The sequence below is a fragment of the Hemicordylus capensis genome, chromosome 1 (assembly GCF_027244095.1).
Source record: "Hemicordylus capensis ecotype Gifberg chromosome 1, rHemCap1.1.pri, whole genome shotgun sequence".
In the NCBI taxonomy this organism is placed as follows: domain Eukaryota; kingdom Metazoa; phylum Chordata; class Lepidosauria; order Squamata; family Cordylidae; genus Hemicordylus; species Hemicordylus capensis.
The window spans coordinates 378,819,634-378,841,963 of NC_069657.1; the positions used below are offsets into that span (position 1 = coordinate 378,819,634).

The 22,330-nt window shown below is 45.5% G+C and overlaps 1 protein-coding gene across 7 annotated transcripts in view; it reads left to right on the forward strand.

Annotated features, from left to right (window-relative positions):
• The window catches only part of DISC1 (DISC1 scaffold protein), a 311,857-nt gene that overhangs the window by 21,763 nt on the left and 267,764 nt on the right, over positions 1–22,330 (forward strand). For all 7 annotated transcript variants that reach the window (XR_008316745.1, XR_008316749.1, XR_008316750.1 and 4 more), the window contains exons 2-3: positions 11,622–12,667; positions 13,813–13,882. Coding sequence is in view for 3 of the 7 variants with exons in the window: in XM_053298880.1 (XP_053154855.1) it covers positions 11,622–12,667; positions 13,813–13,882 (1,116 nt within the window). In the remaining 4 variants the exon portion in view is untranslated. The remainder of the gene's footprint in view (positions 1–11,621; positions 12,668–13,812; positions 13,883–22,330) is intronic.

Sequence of the window (22,330 nt, forward strand, 5' to 3'; positions counted from 1 at the left end):
TTGATAGAGTATACTTCAAATTTCAAAAAAATTTCAAAAAAGTTCCACATCAAAGACTCCTGAGTAAACTTAGCAGTCATATGTATGATAAGGGGACAGGTTCATGTGTGGATTGGTAATTGGTTGAAGGACAGGAAACAGAGGGTAGGAATAAATGGACAGTTTTCACAATGGAGGGAAATAGGAAGTGGCGTCCCCCTGTACCGGAACCAGGGTTTTTTAAATTTATTCTTAAACATCTAAAAGTTGAGGTAAGTAACAAGGTGGCCAAATTTCTGGATGACACCAAACTATTTAGGGTAGTGAAATCCAAAACAGATTGCAAGGGGCTTCAAAGGATCTCTCCAAACTGGGGGAGTGGGCCACAAAATGGCAAATGTGGCTCAATGTAAGCAAGCATAAAGTGATGCATATTGGGGCAAACCCTGCCCTCCTGAGCTGTCGGTCACTGATCTGGAGAGAGAGCTTGGGGTTGTGATGGACAGCTTCTTGAAAGTGTCGACTCAGTGTGTGGCAGTTGTGAAAAAGGCCAATTCCATGCTAGGGATCATTAGGAAGGGGATTGAAAATTAAAATGCTAATATAATGACCTTATACAAATCTATCATGTAGCCACATTTGGAGTACTGCATACAATTCTGGTCACCACATCTTTAAAAGGACATTGTAGAACTGGAAAAGGTGCAGAAGAGGGCAACCAAGAAGATCAGGGGTCTGGAGCACCTTCCTTATGAGGCAAGGCTGGCTACAACACATGCGGCTTTTTAGTTAGAAAAATGATGTCTGAGGGGCAACTTGATAGAAGTCTATAAAATTATGCATGGTGTGGAGAGAGAGAAGTTTTTTCTCCCTCTTGCATAACACTAGAACACAGTCATCCCATGAAACTGATTGCCAAGAATTTAGGATCGACAAAAGGAAGTACTTTTTCATACAACACATAATTAACCTATGGAATTGTCTTCCATATGATGTGGGGACAGCCAACAGCCTGGATGGCTTTAAGAAGGGCTTAGACAAACTCATGGAGGACAAGTCAATCAATGTCCACTAGTCTGAGGGCTATAGGCCACCTCCCATCTCAGAGGCAAGATGCCCCTCAGTTCCAGCTGCATTGGAGCAACAACAGGAGAGAGGGCATGCCCTCAGTCTTGCCTGTGGGCTTCCCAGAGGGATCCGTTGGGCCACTGTGTGAAACAGGATGCTGGACTTTGGGCCTGATCCAGCAGGGCTGTTGTTATTATGAGGTAGGCCAGTGTAGCTGGCCAATGGTCTTACTCGCTATAAGGCAGCTTCTTATGTTCCTTTGTACCTGAGTTCTTACTAAGAGATCCTTCAGAAAATTCTGTGACCCATCCAACCCTTTCCAACCTCCTTTACCTCAAGGTGGGGCATCTTCTTGCTTATTGTCTTGTATGATGCACAAGCCCCATGCTTTTTAATGGCTTCTCATGGTAAAGGAGGCTTACCTTTGGCAAAATCTCATCCACTTCTCTATTACTAGTACCCTAGTACTAGAGAAGCAGATATATAGATATAGATATAGATATAGATATAGATATAGATATAGATATAGATAAAAGCAGATATATATATATATACACACACACACACACACACACACCCCAAAGATATATGCAAGTGCAGTGTCTCTTCCTGTCACAGCCATGCTATAAGGGAAGGGAAAGAAGGAAATAGCATTGGTTCACTGTTTCTCATAGTCTGGCAGAGGCGTATCTAGGGAAAATGGCGCCTAGGGCAAACACTGAAATTGTGCCCCCTGTCCAAACATCTGACACCCACCTTTCAGATAACTTTACCATACTATTAGCTGAAAAATACAAGTCAAGCTCATCAATCTATTAATATTTCAAAAACTATTTAGCAGTGGACATAGCCAGACCAAAAAATGCTGGGAAACTACAAATTTCAGGATGCTGGGGCTCATGAAATACCCAAATACTATGTGGAGGTGTACTTGGAAAACGAAACAGAAGTGCCTGTCTAATTCTCTACTATGCATTGTAGCATCACTATTACATAAGTTTTAAAAATAAATGGTGAATTTGACTTTTGCCAGATACTCTGAAAATAAAGGATATACAGAATAAACTGTGTCACTGCTAGAATATATTCTAGTATTTCAGAAAGACAGTTAAAATGAGAGAAAGAGAGCAAGAAATTCCCAGTGGGCCTTAATACTAAGGATTTCACACTGATTCAGAGACAAACTCACCATTAATAGCCATATTATTAAGACATCACATTTAACTCACTTATCACAAGAAGCAAAGTAAGAGCAAATGAATACAATCCTAGCTCATAAGCTTCAGCTCAATATTCACAAGCCCTGATTCTCTGTACATAGTGGCAATCTGAATATGTGTACAGTGACATATTATATTAAAATTTAAAAAAAATCTTTTACCTGTAGACCTTTCGGGGGGCTTCCTAAAGGCCATGGGGGGGTCTGCAAAGGTTCCCCCTCCCCCTGCTGCCCTCTAGGGCCTCACAGGGACCATTTGAGCATGTGCAGTGGCCATTTTAAAAACTTATTTTTTTAAATGGCCGCTGAAAACAAAATGGCCACTATGCATGCTCAAATGGCCTCTGCAAGGCCTGGCATGGCCTAGGGTCTCACAGAGGCCATCTGAGCATGCATGGTGGCCATTTTGTTTTCGGTGGACTTTTATTTTAAAAAATTGCGCCCCCCTTCAAGTGGCACCCGGGGCACGTGCCCTGACTGCCCTACCCTAGATACGCCCCTGTAGTCTGGTCCAAACTGGCAGGAAGTCTGGCGGTGTAGTACACTTGTTAGAGCACATTTTTTAAATGCAGAAGATTCCAGGCTCAATCCCTGGTATCTCTAGGCAGAGCCGGAGAAGCCTTTTTCTTAGATAAGGCCCTCTGCATGTCAGTGTAGACATTACTGAGTCTGATGAACCCATGATCTGACTCAGAATATGGTAGCTTCATATAAGAAAAGCTAATGTTGGATATTGCAGCAATTAGAGGGAAAAGTTGCAGTTGCACAAACCCTCAGTTTGTTTATTATTTATTCATTTATTACTTTTAGGGATGTGCACGAACGGGTTCCTGCACTCCTGGGAGGTGGGGGGGCCTTTAAGGGGCTGGGAGGGTGCCCTTACTTTCCCCACCACTTTCCCCCCACTGACGCTGTGCCCAAAACCACTGGTCCGGGGCTGCAGCGTAGCTCCCTGCAGCCCCGGTCAACGTCATGCCGGACGTGGCTGACACACGCGTTTGCCACTTCCAGTATGACACTGACTGGAGCTGTAGGAATCTACGCTGCAGCCCCATACCAGCAGTTTGGGGCACAGTGCTGGTGGGGGGAAAGTCGCAGGGAAGGGAAGCCCCCCCCTCCAAACCAGCTTGAATTCCTCTGTAAAAGGAGTGTCGAACCGGTTCATGCACATCCCTGGTTACTTTTATATCACCCTCTTTCTGAAAGGCTCAGAGTGGCTTACAGCGTTCTTTAGAATTAATAATCCTGCCCCAAAAGGGCTCAAAATCTTTTTAAAGAAGTCAAACAAAAGTTAGAAAGTGGGGGTTGTCAGAGGGGAGGGTCCAGAAGGGTCTCTCCTCAAGCCGACGGAGGGGCTTTGCTGCTTGCTTCACCCTCTGTTGCAGTCTGATGACAATGGCCGTTGTTGGACCTACAGGGAAAAGAAGGGAAAGTTGGGGTGGTGGGGGTCATAGAACTGTGAATAACTGGGGTTGACTGGGCATGTGTGACTGGCAGATTGACACTAGCTGGGTGTATAAACTGGGGATAGATAGGGGTTTGGGACATTTGGGGTTGGCTGAAGGCCTGGGATGGCCTCATTAGTCAAAAAGATCTCAGATAGAGGACTGGAAAAGATCTTTGCCGTGCCTGGTACACAGTGCATGACAATTGAACCTGTGGTCTGACTTGCTATGAGGAAGATTCATATTCATAAGTCCAGAGGAAAACTGAGAAAACCCAGGATCCTGGATGGATAATAATAGTAAAGGGGAACCTGAGAACAGGAAGCTAATTTGCTTATTTCATCTGAATGTTTTTTGTGTGTGTGTGTGGGGGCGTCTATACAGTTATTTGTAAAGCAATATAAGGCCTACAAAATTAGTGAAACAATGATAATAAAGTTGCATGATAAAAAATAGAGCAAGGCAACCAAAATATGTTACGGGGCTGAGGCTTATGTTGCAGTGGAATTGTCTGTGTCAAAGAAGTTAATGTGAATGGAGTAACAGCTGGACCATGAAACATACATGGGATTTTTGCGATTGTAAATTGAACAGAAGCACTCTTTGCAAGTTTCATGCTTCTCGAGTGAAGTGTGCTTGAAACTCTCTGTGTTGATGGCTGGCAGTCTGAGCTTTACTACTAAATCTGTGAAATAATTGACTAGTTGGGCACTACAGTTGGAAAAAATCACATTTAAGGCATTAGCTACAATATGCTGTCCTGCTCTTAGTTGCAAATTCAAAAATGTTCCTGCCTTCTGACTTAGAAGACTAAAATATTCTTGAGAGACTTTGGATTTGTTTATAAGATTGGGGGAGCCTGAGGCTGACTGAGAAGCTGTTAGCTGAGGTAGCTAATCTGAATCAGCAGTACCTGCTTTTCATAGACACAGAAATTAAGGGCATCTAAAGAGACATGTCAAGGACATCTGATTTTTATCAGTTGCATTTCCCTCCTGTTTTGATTAATTTTGGCTGTTTGTTCACCCCACAAACATATTAAAAATTAGAGATGGAAGTAAGTTTTAGTTATCTTGGGATAACTGTCTCTACTCCTATTCGATGCAGTTCGTTGTAAGAGGAGCCCTGCTGGCTGCAGTCCCACAAATGCAGGTAGGATTCTATTGTGCTCTGGTGAGGCCAATGTGGAGCGCAGCCATTTTTACCGTTGAGCATCAAGCTAATGGTGCAGTAGGAAAGTAACCTGCCTAGAGAGCAGGAGGCTGTTGGTTCGAATCCCCGTGGGTGTGTTTCCCACACTCCTATATCGGGCAGCAGTGATATAGGAAGGTGCTGAAAGGCATCATCGCATACTGCGCAGGAGGAGGCAATGGTAAACCCCTCCTGTATTCTACCAAAGACAACCACAGAGCTCTGTGGTTACCAGGAGTAGGGATGTGCATGGAACTGGCGGTTCCACTGGTTTGACGTCGGGGGGTGTCTCGCTTTAAGAGTGGGGGAGGGTGCACTTACCCCTCCCGCTGGTTTCCCCCTGTCGGCATCCATTTCCGTAAAAGTTCATTGGGGCAGAAGCGTACCTATCTACCACTCTGTTGCCCCCGTTGTCCAGATATAACCGGAAGTCCCCAATGTGCCTGCGTGTGCCAGCATGGGTAGGGGCATGTGCATGAGTGTGCCCGTGCTAGTGCACACAGGCGTGTCGGAGACTTCCAGTTATATCCGGACAAAGGGGCAATGGGGCGGCAGGGAGGTACGCTGCCGCCCCAATGAACTTTTATGAAAACGGATGCTGGTGGGGGGAAAGTGGCAGGAGGCGCAAGTGCACCCTCCCCCACTTTTAAAGCGGCACCTTTGCCACCTTCAAGCCTCCCCGCCACAGTTCTGTGCACATCCCTAACCAGGAGTTGACACCAACTCGATGGCACAACTTTACTTTTCTTTTCCAAGCACAGCATCCCACCTATTGCCGCAGCTGGCCAGATATTCATGGCTCCCTTTTTTCTGTAGGATCAGAGCCAGGGTACATGAAGCAGAACAAATAGTAACCACAGAGGTCCTGTGTAGCTCCCTAGAGTGGATGGGTGAATATTATAGCAGTAACTAAAGTGGCCCAGCTCAGATGCAATCCAGAGCCAAGTTTTCATCCTAGCTTCGGGCGATGTCCTCTTGCCTTGGGTACTCATGCTGCTTCCTCCGCCTTGTATACAAGCAGAGGAACAATTCTACATCTGATCCTGACAAGACAGGGACTGTTGTGTCTGAACCAGATGATTCTAATTTATTCTAGCCAGAGTTTCAAAGTAAACCAGGATCTGGAGCTAGTCCCAAAGAGTCAGTATTTCCTCCACATTCCATTTGCATCCCTTATCTTTCCCAACCAGTGAAACCTAACATGTATCCATCAAGACGACTGCCAATGGGAGAGAATGCGGAGCTAGCCTTGGGCATACTGAATGGAGGAGGATCTAGGTGATAACACCCTTTCTCATTAACTCATTCTGCAACCCCTACTGAACTAATCACTGAACTATCCATTGCTGCTTCTAGTTATTTATTTATGTTTATTTACACATATATACTTCTCTTCCTCCAAGGAGCCCAGAGCAGTATACATGGTTATGTTTCTTCTCACAACAACCCTGTGAGGTATGTTAGGCTGAGAGATAAGTGATTGGCCCAAAGTCACCCATTGAGTTTCATGACTGAGTGAGGCCTTAAACTTGGGTCTCCCCAGTTCTAGTTCAACACTAACCACTGCACCATGCTGCTACCCATTACTCATTATCATCCTGCTGTTTCTCTTGTCTTCCCACAGGCAGCCAGGTAGCCATTCAGTATGCATAGAAGCGAGGATGTTCTCCACCCCAGCGCCATGCTAACTACCATGAGTACTGGCAGTGACCATAGGAAGTCATTTGTCTGTGAGGTTGCCACCTTTTTTGTTCTGTCCCTTTCTATAGTGCATGGTGGACAGTAATATAGATGTGGTATTAGCCAGCATAGAGATATGAGGGTAGCTGACTCTGTTGTCCCTTCACCACGCACCTTTCAAAGGCATAGGGGCCCTGATCAGCATGAACAACAACAACAACAAAAAGGATGGCAACATCATTCTTCTGTAATGCTGTCAGAACTCAGTCCACAATGAGTTCAATATAATTTGAGAGTGTTCAATTGTGTGTTTGTATGCACATATACATTGGGATAAGGCAGTGGGTTCTCCACCAGAACATCACTCCAGGGCTGAGGGTCTGGCATCTTGATCATGACCTTGGCACTAAAGTACAAGGAAGGATGGTTTCCTTCCTAGTGCTCCAGCTTACTGACCTTCCTCCTCCTCCTCACCAGTTACTGCTAATGTGAAAATGAAACATCATGGAAGGGTGGGGTGGGAATGGATAACATACTGGGAAAATAACTAGCAGACCCTGACAATCATCCTGATGAACATGGATGGATAGGCTAAAGGTGGTGGTGCAAAATGACAATAATTCTGGGGCATGGATGGACAGTTACCTGAGAGAGGCTAGTGGTTCATATGTGATCCTATGATTGCTGTCCCGCTGTACTCTGGGTCACTGAGTACATGATTGTTAAATCATTGTTAAACATGATTGAGGCAAACCTGTTTGTTTTTATATAGTAATTAACAGCTGCATTGCACACCCCCTCCCTGCAGATCAGGATGTGGGGAAGGGGGTGAATTTAACTCTCTGTCCCGGCACAGTCTCTGGATCACACACCCTGTGGCTTCTATTCACCCTATTAATCTTGTCCATTTAATATCCATTGCAAGTCCTGGGTAGGAAAATATGCCTTTACACACAATTATGTTCAAGGATAAAATCATTGGCTGAGACGGAAAATTATTTAGAGTACTTCTATTGAAATTAAAAGAACAGGTTAGGACTACTCTTGAGTAATTTCCCTCCTGTCAGCCATCATGTATAAAATTGAACTGTTTTGTGCAGGGGATCTCGTGCCAGGGGATCTTCTATTACACATAGATGTATATTTAATTAATTTGTAAATACCAGTAGTAAGCCTAGTATAGTACAATGCATGTCAGCTTATAGTCTGTGATAGTATGCAGCCTATATAAAAATCGTTCAAGGATTCAGAATGTTTTAATGAGGCTTTTATGCTTCCTATTGCACTGATGATTAGGAAACAAAGAAAGAGATAACATGGATTATCCTAAGATTTGTGATCCAAAAATGTCAACCAAATAATTATGGGGTGTGTGGCCAAGATGGCGACAAGCTAGCAGCACAATCCACATGCTCCTGCCCTAAAATTGGACTTCTTCCTAAAGGTAAAGTGTGCCGTTGAGTTAGTTTTGACTCCTGGCTACCACAGAGCCCTGTGGTTGTCTTTGGTAGACTACAGGAGAGATTTACCATTGTTTTCTCCCGTGCAGTATGAGATGATGTCTTTCAGCATCTTCCTATATCGCTGTTGCCCGAAATAGATGTTTCCCATAGTCTGGAAAACATACCATTGGGGATTCGAACCAGCAACCTCTGGCTTGATAATCAAGTCATTTCCCCGCTGCACCATTAGGAGGACTTCTTCCTATTGGGGCTGAAATCCCCAACACAAACCCCCACTATGGCAAACCAAAGGAAGAAAAGAAACTGGAATCGTCCAAGTGGTCACCATTCAGCCAAGGGGAAGCACATGAGTATTGATTCCTTCCTCTCCACCAACAAAGCGAATGGAGCCATGAATACATCTTTTGCAATCCCTATGAAGAACAGATTTATGATCCTGGGCACAGAGAACTCTCCCTCTAAGAAGCCTGCTGATAGAGAGACTGCATTACACCAGGCATCTCCCTTGCCATTTAACAGAAAACCCCCTGAGAGACAGGAGAACCAAGAGAGCCATACGCATCCCCCGTAAATCCCTTTCAGAATATTTGGGCTTAGTCTGCCTCTTAACTGTGGAAACTGTCCTTCAAGTTTTGGAGCACCTAAACAATATTTCAGCAAAGGCAGATAAGCTCAGGCATGCCATTGATGCATTTGTAACTTGTAAAACAGTTCCCATCAGCGTCCAGGCAGCTCCTTCTTCACCTCCTGACAGAATTCTGCCAAAACTTCACACAGGGCTGCCAAATACAACTCACTTATCTATTTATTTTATTTATTTTTTATTTTTATTTTTACATTTTATATCCCACTCTTCCTCCAAGGAGCCCAGAGTGGTGTACTACATACTTAAGTTTCTCCTCACAACAACCCTGTGAAGTAGGTTAGGCTGAGAGAGAAGTGACTGGCCCAGAGTCACCCAGCAAGTATCATGGCTGAATGGGGATTTGAACTCGGGTCTCCCTAGTTCTAGTCCAGCACTCTAACCACTACACCACACTGGCTCCAGATCTAAGTACTCCAAACCACCCAGGTGGTGCTACAAATAGCAATGAATTACATTAATGTTCAGAGATAGTCATCCTGCAAAATAATAATAAACTCCCTAAGTCTACTTCTAAACTATCACCTCCGATTTATAGATCTGGACTTGTTTAAATTCCTTCCTAGCTGTTCAGAGACAAATAGAATTCTGCTCACTTTTAGCCAATCCACTCTTCCACTTACGTTAGTTTGTGTGTGTGTCTGTGTGTGTCTGTGTGTGTGTGTGTGGATCTTTTCCATAAATACAATATAAGAGCTACCAGCGTGTTTAATATTGCCTTTCGTTGCAGGCAAAGTTAGGAGCAAAACTGTTCCCTCAGAAAATGACCTTGTCAATAACATCTCCACAGAAATGAACTTAGTCAATAGTAAGCAACTAACAAATGGCCTCACAGTCATAGCTGATTAACCCGGTGTGGCCTGGAGAGGTTGAAGATTATAGGTCTATAGACAGAGGCCTTGCTGAACTTAAAAAACTACTTGCAGCAGCTCAATATGAAGTGCAGCCATTGACCACTCAGACCCCAAACTTTCAGAGAGCGATATGGAGGCTATTCCAGGACTCAACAGTGCTACTGCTGAGGCCCTCACCAACTCATGCTCCAAGGCTACCATCATACCCAGACCAATGAGGAAACTGTCAGTTCACTACTTGGACTTTAGTTCTGACTCTAACTCCAACTCTGACTCAGAGGCTGGTTACAGTGAAACCAGTGCACCCCACACCTCCACAGCATGAGTCAGAGGAGTGGGGTAACCTCTGAGCTTGCCCATTCCAGGCTTATAAAACCTGAATGCATGTTCCCTCACAATGCTGAAGAGCCCCAGGCAGATTACATAGATTCAGCAGCCCCAAAGGAAGGAACACCCACATCACTCATACCACCCGAAGAGCTGCAGTCACTGCATGCAAGCCCCTGGGGATCAAGGGACAGGGATACATGCCCACCATCTCCCCCACTGCTACAAGACACAGATACAGTAATTTCAAAGGAATCAGTCCCCACACCATCCACACAAACTCAAGACACAGCCCCCAGGAGTCCACTGGAGTCATAGACATCAGAAACACCCCATAATGATCCTGCAGCAATACCAACAAATGGGGCCACATGCCCATCAGCACCAGCAGAGCCACAAGGGCAGTGTCTGACTGCCAGTAATCTGGCCACCTGGTAGGGAAGTCTAGGATGATAGCTCACAAAAGACTGATTCTAGCTGTGCCTGCCACCTTGTGACCGGTCTCTGCTGTGGAGTCAATGGGGGTTTCCTGCATAGCTCATCCTCCAGTTCATCAGTCCCTGTCTCTGCTGCCTCAGACTGCTGTGCATGCTCTGAGACATCAGCTGGACCTGCCTCAGCCGTCTCTTGGGAACCGACAGCTGGGCTCTGCCCCTCAGGCACCCCTGCATCAGCTGAAGGGCTGTCAGCATCCCCTTCCTCCTCACTGTCTGAGAGCGAGGGCGTGACACTGACCAACGTGCCCTATGGAATACCTTCTGAGCCAACCGCATCAGAAACTACCCACTTTGATTCTGTGTCCTTGAACACTCAACCTATCAGTCCACAGGATACACCTCTGGGAACCCCTACACTGGCACACACTAATACAACCATAGATTGACTCTCCAAAGAACAGCATAAGGTCTCCCTTCTGACCTGGAACATGGTAGGTTGGCACTCCAGCTGCAGGGAAGTATCCTTAATAGACTTCCTATCCAAACACAACATCATAATGGTGCAGGAAACCTGGACATCCGAAGACCTCACACTCAGTGGCTTAAGTGCACACTCATTGGGAGCAGAAGGCAGAATGGGAAGGGGCAGACCTAAAGCTGAACTGGGAATGCTAGTTTCTACCACCCTGCATGCTAAGTCAGTAAGACTCTCATTTAAATAATACACCATGGCTGTAACAATATGAATACATCAAATATTTGTATACCACTTTTCAACAAAAAGTTCCCAAAGTGGTTTACAAATAAGTAAGTAAGTAAATAAGACTCCTTGTTCCCAAAGGGCTCACAATCTAAAAGAGAAACATAAGTTAGACACCAGCAACAGCCACTGCAGGGGTGCTGTGCTGGGGATGGGTAATGCCAGTTGCTCTCCCGCTGCTAAATAAATCAAATCCCCACTTTAAAAAGATGCCTCTTTGCTCAGTTAGCAGTTGAGTAGTGGCCAAAAATGAGTAGTGGCCAAAAATGGGAAACATGGAAGTCCTATATCAGAATGTGTAGAGAAACATGGGCATAATCTATCAGAGGAATTTATAGAAATGGCTCGTTGACTAGACGGGGAAAATATATACAGACATTATGAATTTACGTTCTTTCATTTGTCAGTCCCTTAGTCTCTGTATTTCAACAGAATTATGTTGCTCTAAACAAAGCCTATCTCAGTGTTTTGCAAGCCTCCTACAGTTTTTTTCCAGATGCTACTCCCCTTAATGCAAAATCTTTTTGTGATCGTTTTGTCTTTGGTTTATTTCAGAGATCCAGATTTGCTCGCTGCCTGCAGGCTCTCTTCACAAAAAGAAGCTGGCAAAGAGGCCAGGATACATGAGAACTGAAGTGCTCCAGCAGATAGAATTTCAGCCTCCTCCTGACTGTGAACCGGTCAGCCCAAGGGGGCTTGAGTATCATGGCAGAAAACAGCACAGCAATTTCGAGAATTGCTCTCTGAAGAGACAATGCCAAAATAACTTGGGATTACTTCGTTGCGATGCATGTGTAAACAGTACCACGGTTCACTCAAACGTAACAACTGGATCGGCTGAGGCTGAAAATACAACAGGAAGCCTCAGAAACCAGGTTGATCACAGAGTGAAGCAATCAGAAAACCCAGCTCACCCTGTTAGTTCTGTGGTTGCCATATCTAAAGAAGAAGTGTCGCCTGTGTGCAGCCTTTGTTCATGGCAAGCCAATTTGCTAGACCCGGTGACAATCCCTAACCATAAAAGTGAATCACAGGAGGAGGAGAAGAGAATGCATGCTTTGGGTCAGAAGGAAGTGAACAACAACCAGGAACCTGAAAAGAAAGAACTTGCTTTTGACCTTTTCAGTCCTCAGGATTACTTTAATTCAAGTTTTAGCTTCATTCAGCTCTCTTTAAATTCGACTTTTGAAACTAGGGATAGTAGAGGCCCATCAGACTGCAGTGAGGCTAAAGATTGTCTGCAAATATATGGAACAGGAAATGCAGAAAATGTTAATTTGCATGTACCTGGGGAGAGACAAAGAACTTCAGGGAAAGAACCTTGGGCTTCATCCAACTATATGTGTGGCGAAGATAGTCAGTGCCCAAGGGAGACTATAGAGGATGGTAAATTGCAGAATTGTGTGGCACGTTCACTTTTACATGCAAATGCTGCATTTTCGTGTTCCACTGATTCTTTGGAGGCAGCATCTGCTGGTTCTTCTTTGACCTTGGGCTACGAAAGTAGCAACACTGTTAGTGATCACAGCTGGGATTCTCTCCTGAGGAAATATGAACCTGTACTACAGGACTGCTTGCTGGGTAACCGACATATATTAAAGGTTGGAGTTTTCCTCGTGCCCATTGTGCTATGCAGTTTTAAACAAATTGATCAAAAGGTTATAATGGAAACTAGGAGGCACTTGTAGCTCTTGTTTGTAGCATTTCTGGTACAGATCTGAAAACATGGTTATGAAGTTTTTGTTGATTTGTTCTAATCAACCTGCAAAATTCAGCCTCAGTGCTGACCCACCGCTGCCTCTTTGGCCTTCTTCAGACCAAGCTGTATATGGCGGTTAAAGTGTTACTAGCTTTATTAGTTTAGTTAGTTTAGTTTTTCTTTAGTGAATAGTAGCTGGACTAAGGGCCCCTGTGAATCAGGACTGTGTTGATGGGGCTCTAACCCTACCCCACCACACTGTGGTCCCATTCCGTGAGCCCCAGATCTGGTTGCTGTTTACTCTGAACAAATGCTCACATGGATAGATAGCAGCTGGATCTGCTCCTCTATGGATTGGGACCATGGCAGGTCCCAATTGAGCTGCTATTTATTAAAGCAAAATTAAGCCTGTTGGGGTGAATAATATTTTAAACATGATGTGTTATTTCATCCTTAATTTCAAGATGCACATTCTCCTTTCCTCTGTCTATCTCTCGCCTGTCCGAGAGTACCCAGCCTTTTCTGCTCTGGACTTTATGTTACGTTTCCCCTCATCCCTTTCACATTTCTCCCTTCATATCTCTGTTACCCAGTTTCTCATTGGTCTTCTCTTCTTCCCTTAAGTCTTTGCTTCTTGGCTCACAGATGACTATTAATGTTTTTAACTCTGTTTAAAAACAAGGCAGAATTGCTGCCATCTGGGCTTGTATTTCTCAGTTGACGTGTGGAAGGTTTGAGATGGATGGAACTAGCAGCTTGTGCTGTACTTGTGTTTTCAGACTTGCATATGAGTGGACATTGTGATACATTTAAAACATGGAATGCTTCTCATTTACAGCTTCAGGAATGCTCTTTTAGTGTGCTGCAGCTTTTTGCTTCTTCCACTTTTGAAGTCAATGTGAATATCACATATATAAATATCTGCTGAGGTTTGTGAGTAAAGCATGGTGAAACTGACACATCCCCCATAGTCAGGATGATATTCGTAGATTCAAAATAACAAATAGATGCCTAGGAATATTGTTAATTGTCTTTTAATTAATGCAGATAGAATCCTTAATAAGAAAGCTTCAGAGGCTTCAAGAGAGAGCAGTAGCTGAGGATGACTATGAGCGAGGTAAGTGTTTTTCTTTTTCTGTAGGAATGCTTTACTTGCCTTCTCTCCTGTTTTCCACAATGGATAGAGTTGTGTAGAGATGACAAGGTCTCAGTCATCAGCTGGCTCTACCGTTTCTGTAATTTACCTCTCCACCGCCCCCAATCCAGGGCCTCAGGATGAATGACCATATTATCACAACAACTGAGAGAGAGGGAGAGAGAGAATGACTTGCTTCAGGTTGCCCAGCGGAGCTTGAGGACAATAGGAATTTAAACGTCGCTCTTTCATGTCCCCCAAAGAAAGAAGTCTACCCAAACAAACTGCCTAAAATTAACTATCTGTTACATCTGAAGTGGCCCATGAAGAATAACAGGAAATCATGGTTTTCATTGTATGAGCATGGCTTTTCACAATCCTGAGCCTGCACGCACCCTCCTCAGCTCTATCGGGGAGCTGTGACATCAGCATCCTGGTTTGTTTAAATCCCAGTTTGTGCGAAGCCAGGAACTCTGCTCTAACTATAACTTCCAAACCAGGATCTGAAGCCAACAGGGAGCATGTGGATTGGGAAGATTAGACATTGTGTTTATATAGTGCACATCCATAGTCCCCTGTGGTATTTGAACTCAGCCCTGTGATGGAGCTCTGACTTTTCTGTTCTGTTCATCCTATGCTATGTGCTTTGCTATGGACGGCCATTCTATCCATGCCATGTTAAGTCATCAGCATTTCTAATCTCCCCAGATCTGGATCTGTGGCCTTAGCATGGGACAAGGTCACCATTTTCTGAGGAGATGTTTATTGCATAATGTTTGAGATGCGATGGTTTGCACTCTGGAGTCTCATACATGTCTAAAGATCTGTGAAAATGCAATGTCGCAATGTCACACACTCTCTTGGAGGGAATTTTGGGTAATTTCCAGAGCGGCCTCTAAAGTTTTGTCTTACACATCTGTTCAGGATGCAGTATGTTATAGTTCTGACGTTACATTTTCATGGATCATTTTACTCGGGTGTAACTCCTGTCAGGATGTAGGTAAGAAGGCAGATTTAAGGCTGCAGAAGCAACATTATCATGACTTTCCCCTAAGTTTTTACTGCTTGACCTAGTTCTCTCTCTTCTTTCCTCCTGTTGCTGTTCTCTGCCAAGTTTTTGGGACTGATTTTTTAATTTTTTATTTTGCTGTCATATGAGCATACCTCTCAGGATCTTTTGTGAAATCCATATTGTTCATCTCAAGGGAAAGCTTCTGATCTTGAAAACTGAGAGCAGCAAGAAGAATTAAAATCCTGACCTTCCTTTTCCTTTGCTGTCATATCAGTTTCGACTCTGTTTTCAGAAACTACTTTGTACTTCATTGAAAATAGTAAAGTTGCACCTGGTGGGAAAGTTAGGTTTTAAAACTCAGCAAAATACTGAAATGATTACTTGCTACCAGTTTTCTTTGCAAAATGACTGATTTTCTGCAAATATTTTTGTAACGTGGATAATATGTTACTTGATGGAAGAAATGCCTGAATAGAACTTTTAGGCTCCATATAATATAAAGGAAACATTTTGGGGACTTGTGTAGTGAGAGGGGCATTAAAAAAACCCATAAGTATAGTGAGAAAAAGTGGGGGAGCCTACATAATAAAGTAGAAATGTGTTTAGAACAACATTCTGTTTCCTCTTTACTAATGTCCTTTACAAAATGTCATCCAAGGTGCTGGATTTCTTTTGCCTATGAACAATATTTTCACTGTGATCCAGTGTGGTAGGCATTCAGTTGGGTGATACTGCCCAACCTGCCCATTAAATTACATGTGGAAGAGTATGTGCACTTATGTCTGCCTTTTACCTGTTAGACCATTCCACAACCTCATAATTGTGTCCAAAGTGCCAATCACCACATGATGAAAATTTCTTTAAAGTCATTTTTAAATCATGTGATGCGGAGCAGTTCAGATGCTCCATTTGCGATGTGGTTATGTGGTGGCAGAACAGCATGCTGGGGTGGTGTTCAGGGTGCACACACATGCACATTATTGCACATTTAAGCAGACTTGTCAGGCAAAGTTGTCTGAATTGGCCCACTGCTGTAATACTTTTCACCCATGCTTTATGTGTTTGCATTGAGTTGGGTCACAGCTTTTGGTCCCCTTCTTGCTGTGGACTACATTGCATTTAAGACTGGCATGTTGGTCACAGAAGATCTCATCCATAGTGAGAATTGCTTACCAGAGAGAGGGAATGCAGCTTGGCCATGGCCATCAGAGATACTTCTAATCTTAGGGAGGGACTCCATCCTTGACCTTCCAGAGGCATGTCATGAGACCATATGTAACATTTCCCTGGGTCTGGTTTACTTCTTGAACTGTAGCCAAGACCAGTGGAATGAATTAACTCCATACCAGTGAGTTAACTGGGAAAAGCTATCTGCCTATGGTAAGGGGCCCACCAGCACTTGACTCATAGAGTTGGTTGCCTAGTGACTTGCAGGTCAAATTAGGGCTGTGCTCTCAGACACATTATGTTTTCTTTGTCAGACTTAGTAAACCTGACACCATGCAATTACAGAAGGCTCTGTTTTGTACTGTAGATTATATTTTTTTTGTATACTGCTGAATTAGTATGATTAATTACAGAATTTTTGGACCTATTTCAGTAATTAATTAAGGAAGGAGGACCATGTCAATAAAAGTAATATTTGTCCTTTTGAGGGGTACATTCATTAGAGCGTCATTTTTTTTTTACTGCATTTGGAAAACTAATTGTATTCACTCTAGTTCGTATTACTGGATCAATTCGGTAAATCCGATTTCAGATAAAATAATTCTGCCTTTCAGTAGCAGAGGAGTGCATTTGTTATAATGATTGACTGAGAATCCTCTTAATTACAAGATCCAATTCTCATCTGCTAAATACGGTGTCTAATGAGGAACTTATTGCAGAAGCTGATTCATTATATTCCTGTTGTCTAAATTCAGGGTTTATTTATTTTAACAATGTGAGGAGAAAATTCTATTCTTGAAATGGGTATTCATTCTATATAACTGATGTATGTCTGGAAATCTCTCTGGGTAACATGGTTATTTTCATTATGCCTTCTCAATTCCCCAGATGCTTCTGGCATATTGAATATTAGACTCTTTCATATCGGGATATCTTTCTAATCCAGATGCACACACACGTATTGTCTTCCAAAGATGTCTGGTCACATATCTTGGCATGATTTCCAAAGATGGATGAATTAAAATTGTTTTTACCTGGCTGGCCCGGGAGAGACCTTTTAATTGTTTCCAGTCTACTAGCTGTGCTTGACTTTCACAAGGAAGGGACTGATTCATTATTAAACATTTCTGGAAGAGGCTTTCCCAGGATAATAAACTGGGAATTAGGCAATACTGATTGTATAGAGATTCTGCTTTTTAACAATAGAGGAGCAATGCTTTCTGATGGATTTGTGCCACTGCTTCCAATTAGCAAGCAGCAAACTCCTTAGTATTATATGGCTTGATAGGATTTTCCCTAACGGTATTGTTTCATTATGGTGGATTTTGGGGTGATATTTCCCTCTGGGCTAGGTTATATTCTTTCCAGTGTTTATTATGCCCTATCTGGGATAGTTCTGCTGTAATATAAGGTAATGAATATATTTTGATTCATTCTCTCCTCCCTCCTCCCATTCCTGTCCCTAGTTTCCTTGGTGACGTTAATGGAGATTTGTCTTCTGGCAAGACCGACCCCATTGGCTATTACTTATTTATTTGCAATAAGATGCCATAGTAGTAAATGATTAATTCATTGGGGCTGATGTAAATAGAACTAGTTTCCCAGGGAATGTTGATGTACTGGTGATTGCCCTCATTGCAATACAAGACTGATTTGATTTGTTGGCAGCAGCTGCCTGAGTTTACATGGGGCAAGTTTGGTAGAGAACATTAGGTCTATGAGCTGTATCTAGCCACCAAGATTTTCCCCTTTTGCTTGCACAACCTTATACTGTTGCTATTCACTCATGGTGTAATACCCATGGTGTAATACTTCTGCTAGAAGTAGCAGAGACGGTAGGGAGAGCTTTTCTGGAGGCAAAGCTTTGGTGGGCCATGATAGCTTGTCTCAGTCTATTTTCTTTACCATCAAAAGAGCTTTGGGATCATGGACTGACATCCAGACCACTCAAACATGGTCAGAATGGAGAGCTGCATGCCCACAGTGACAGCCTTCCTGACAAAACAGCACTCAGTGTGCAATGGGGCATGTCAGGGTTCTGCTGCTGCTCTGGGGGGTGGCATGGGAGAGAGGGGCAATGCTTGGGGATTCACCCTTCCCAGGGAGGAGGTGTCAACCCCCCTCTGCCCTGCAGCCACCGATGCGGCCGTCTCCCTTGCGCCGGGAGCATCTGACCGGCCCCCGACGATCACTGAGATAATGCTGATTGGATGTGGCCTGATCTCAGTCCATTCTCTGCCCATAATCTTATGAGAGGTGGGAGTCTTGTGAGAGGTGGAAAACTTTGTGGCCACTGAATGTCCAGATGGTGGGTGGGGGAGTGGGAAGGATGTCCCGGGAGGACCCAGACAGCTAGGCCCATGGGGGCAAGGAACACCAAAAAGGCCATGTCAACCGTTGGTCCCAGACTGGCCGATGATGAGGGTCCAGTCCAGGAGGCAGGGGCGTAGCAAGGTTGGAGTGGGCCCAGAGACAAGATTTTAAAATGCCCCCCCCCCCTCGCTGAAGCTCAGCTCATAAAGTAAAGAAATCTTAAATGGTGTTTTGTAAATTGTGGACGATGCAAGTCATTTAATGGTACTAGAGAAAGACATGCTGTTCTGGTAGCTCCAGGTCTTAACACTCACATCAGTTTCGGAGGATGAATACAACTGAAGAAAGCCCGAGCTGGTGGGTGGCCAGGGGAGTCAGTCATGTGACTTTCCTCTGGGGGGGCCCAAGGCAGTGGGCCCCCAGACAACTGTCTCCCCTTGCCCTATTTTAGTTACGCCCCTGCCAGGAGGAGAGCTGCTGAGAGCAGGAGCTCTGTGACTCCCCAGGACTACCTGGAGCAGTGACTGGGCAGAGCAGCCAGTGAGGCTAACAGGCTGCTCACAGGGCAACACTGCATTCCAGGAGCCAGACCTCCAAGGCTGGCATAAACTGGGGCAGATGGCAGCCTCAGACCTGACAACTGGTGCTGAAACCAGGGATCCGCACAACCACAGGGAAGTACCCTGGGAGGTTTTTTCTTGGCATTGCCAGAAAGGGGGGGGGGCATGTTTTGCAATTTTGGATATTGCGCAGTTTGGCCAATGGTTGGTCAGACAACAGGCCAATTCTACCAGGGAGCTCATGCTGCAGCAGCAAGCGGCATAGGCAGATCTATCAAGAGTATCTGCGAAGGGCTGGTGGCCTGGCTGCTGGTGGTCACAGGAGACTCTGTGATTGAAGGTTGGTGCCCTTCCGTATTCCAGCTCAGCAAACTGATGGCGGAAGATGATGTGGAGGCCTTCTTGGTCACTTTTGAGCAAACAGTGGAAGCAGCATGCTGGCCCCACCCCCAGTGGGTGACCATACTGGGGCCGTACTTAACGGGCACAGCCCAAGCTGCCCTGCGAGTGCTCCCCACCCAGAACATAATTGATTATGAGGTGGTGAAACAGGTATGAGATCACAGAAGAAATGTACAGGTAACACTTCCAATCCCAGGACAGGTCATCGTGACAGAGTTGAAGGAAGCAGCTGTTAAGTGATGCTGGCCCCAGACAGAGGGGAAATCCACACTGGTCGATAAGGTGGTCATTGAACAATTGCTGCACATATTGCCCCAAGAAGCCTATTCCTGGGTATCTCAAAATAAGCCCAGTTTCTCCAAAGTCGCAATCCAACTTTTGGAAAACTTTGTGGCCACTGAGTGTTCAGATGGTGGGCGGGGGAGCAGGAAGGATGTCTTGGGAAGACCCAGGCAGCTAGGCCCATGGGGGCAAGGAACACCGAAAGGGCCAGGTCATCTCACAACCCTGCAATGTGGTCCCAGACCCATGCTAGTGACTGGGCGTGCCTGAGTAGGGGCAAGGGGGAGGACCGGCCCCCTTCCCCTGCTGGGAGATCTAGTGGAGGCAACCTCTCCCACACCAGGCTGCTTAAGGTGGTTAGCTAGCCCGCTGGCCCCTGAGGGGCCAGAGGAAGGCAGAAGCGGTGGCCTCTATTGGATGCAAGGACTCTGCTATTTGTGTGGGCAGAGGGACTGCCCCCAGATGGAGTGCGAATGACAGGACTGGGTCACCTGGGGACATGAAGAGACCATGGGAGAGAAGGCACATTTGTGGGTCCCAGTGGTAGTATTTGACATGATCCCTCCAACCTGGACAATTATAGACCTGTGTCTAACCTTCCCTTCTTGGGCAAGGTGATGGAGCGTGTGGTGGCGTCCCAGCTGCAGAGGGTCTTGGATGATACGGATTATCTGGACCCTTTTCAATCTGGCTTCCGCCCCAGGTATGGGACTGAGACTGCCTTGGTCACTCTAGTGGATGACCTACGCCGGGAACTAGACAGGGGGAGTGTGTCCCTGTTGGTTCTGCTGGACCTCTCGGCGGCGTTCGATACCATTGACCATGGTATCCTTCTGGGCCGCCTCTCGAGTATGGGAATCGGAGGCACTGCGTTGCAGTGGTTCCGGTCCTTTCTTGAGGGGAGGGTCCAGAAGGTGGTGCTGGGGGACTACTGCTCGGCCCCGTGGCCGTTGGCCTGTGGGGTCCCGCAGGGTTCGGTCTTGTCCCCCATGCTGTTTAACATCTACATGAAGCTGCTGGGAGAGGTCATCCGGGGATTTGGACTGAGTTGTCAGCAATATGCGGATGACACTCAGGTATATCTCTCCTTGTCATCTGATCCTAGGGAGGCGGTGGATGTCCTGAATCGGGGGCTGGAGGCCGTGATGGGTTGGATGTGGGCTAACAAACTGAAATTGAATCCGGATAAGACAGAGGTACTGTTGGTCAGTAGGAGAGCCAATCGGGATGAGGAGATTTTACCGGTTCTGGATGGGGTTGCAGTCCCTTTGAAGGAGCAAGTACGCAGCTTGGGGGTACTCCTGGACCCGGCTCTGCTTTTGGAGGCTCAGGTGGAGGCAGTGGCCAGGGGTGCCTTTGCACGGCTTTGGCTGGTGCGCCAGTTGCCTCCCTTTCTCGAGAAGGCAGATCTGGCCACGGTTACCCACGCCTTAGTCACGTCACGGCTGGATTACTGTAATGTGCTCTACGTGGGGCTGCCCTTGAAGAATATCCAGAAACTACAGCTAGTGCAAAACGCGGCAGCGAGGGTTCTGTCCAGAGCTGCCTGTTGGGAACATATCACCCCCATTTTGAAAGAGCTGCACTGGCTGCTGGTTTGTTTCCGGGTTCAATTCAAGGTGCTGGTTTTGACCTTTAAAGCCCTAAACAGTTTGGGCCCGGGGTATTTGAGGGACCGCCTGCTCCCAAGGGTTGCTGCCCGCTTGACTAGGACATCTGGGGGGGGCCCTGCTCCGGGTGCCGACAATGAGGGAGGCCAGGCTGTCGTGCACTCGGGACAGGGCCTTCTCTGTTGCTGCCCCTAGACTCTGGAATGCTCTCCCGGTGGCCATTCGTTCCTCGGACTCCATCACAGCTTTTAGAAAGCTTTTAAAGACTTGGCTTTTTACCCAGCTTTTACATAATCGTCTTTTACTGCTGTTCTTGTGTGTTTTTATCTGTTGTCTTGTTTTTATGCCTGTTTTTAGCTTGATGTTTTTACTGCTTTTTACTGTATGTTTTTAATTTTTGTAAACCGCCTTGGGGTTTTCTTTTAACGAAAGGCGGTATAAAAATGTAAAAATAAATAAATAAATAAATAAAATGCTGGTAGAGGCTCTGTTGGACTGCAGCAGTTTGGTATGGATGATCAGGGAGTCCCTAGTACCACTCCAGATGCCACACAATTGGTCGGGGTGAGTGGCCTGCATACATCTCCATTGACAACAACTAGACATAGTGCAGGTACCAGTGGTCCTGGGGGGAGACTTGTGAGTCCTGGCCCTTGTGGTGATGCCTGGTTTGCCGTGTGCTTTGCTGTTGGGGTGGGACACCCCGGGCTTCTGATCCATCCTGCATGAGGCAACACAAGCAGGAGCATCAGAGGTCCTAGCCACCGAAGATGAGGAAACAGAGGCCCACACGGTGGCAAACCAGCCCAGGGCCTGTCCCCACAATTCAGTGAAGACAACCTACCACCCCTAGCGGCCGATACAGGCTTTCAGCAAGCTCAAGATGGCGACCTTTCCTTACAGGCCCTCAGGGACTGCTTGGCCATTGAAGTCAGGGAGATCTGGGACCACTGATTGGCAGACTGACAACCCCAGATAGAATGAGTGAATAAAGCATGGTGGCGGATGACCCAAGATATAAATAAAGGGCCAGATGTGAGGCAGCTGTTAGTCTCAGAGGGGTACCGCAAGTGGATCCTTGAAT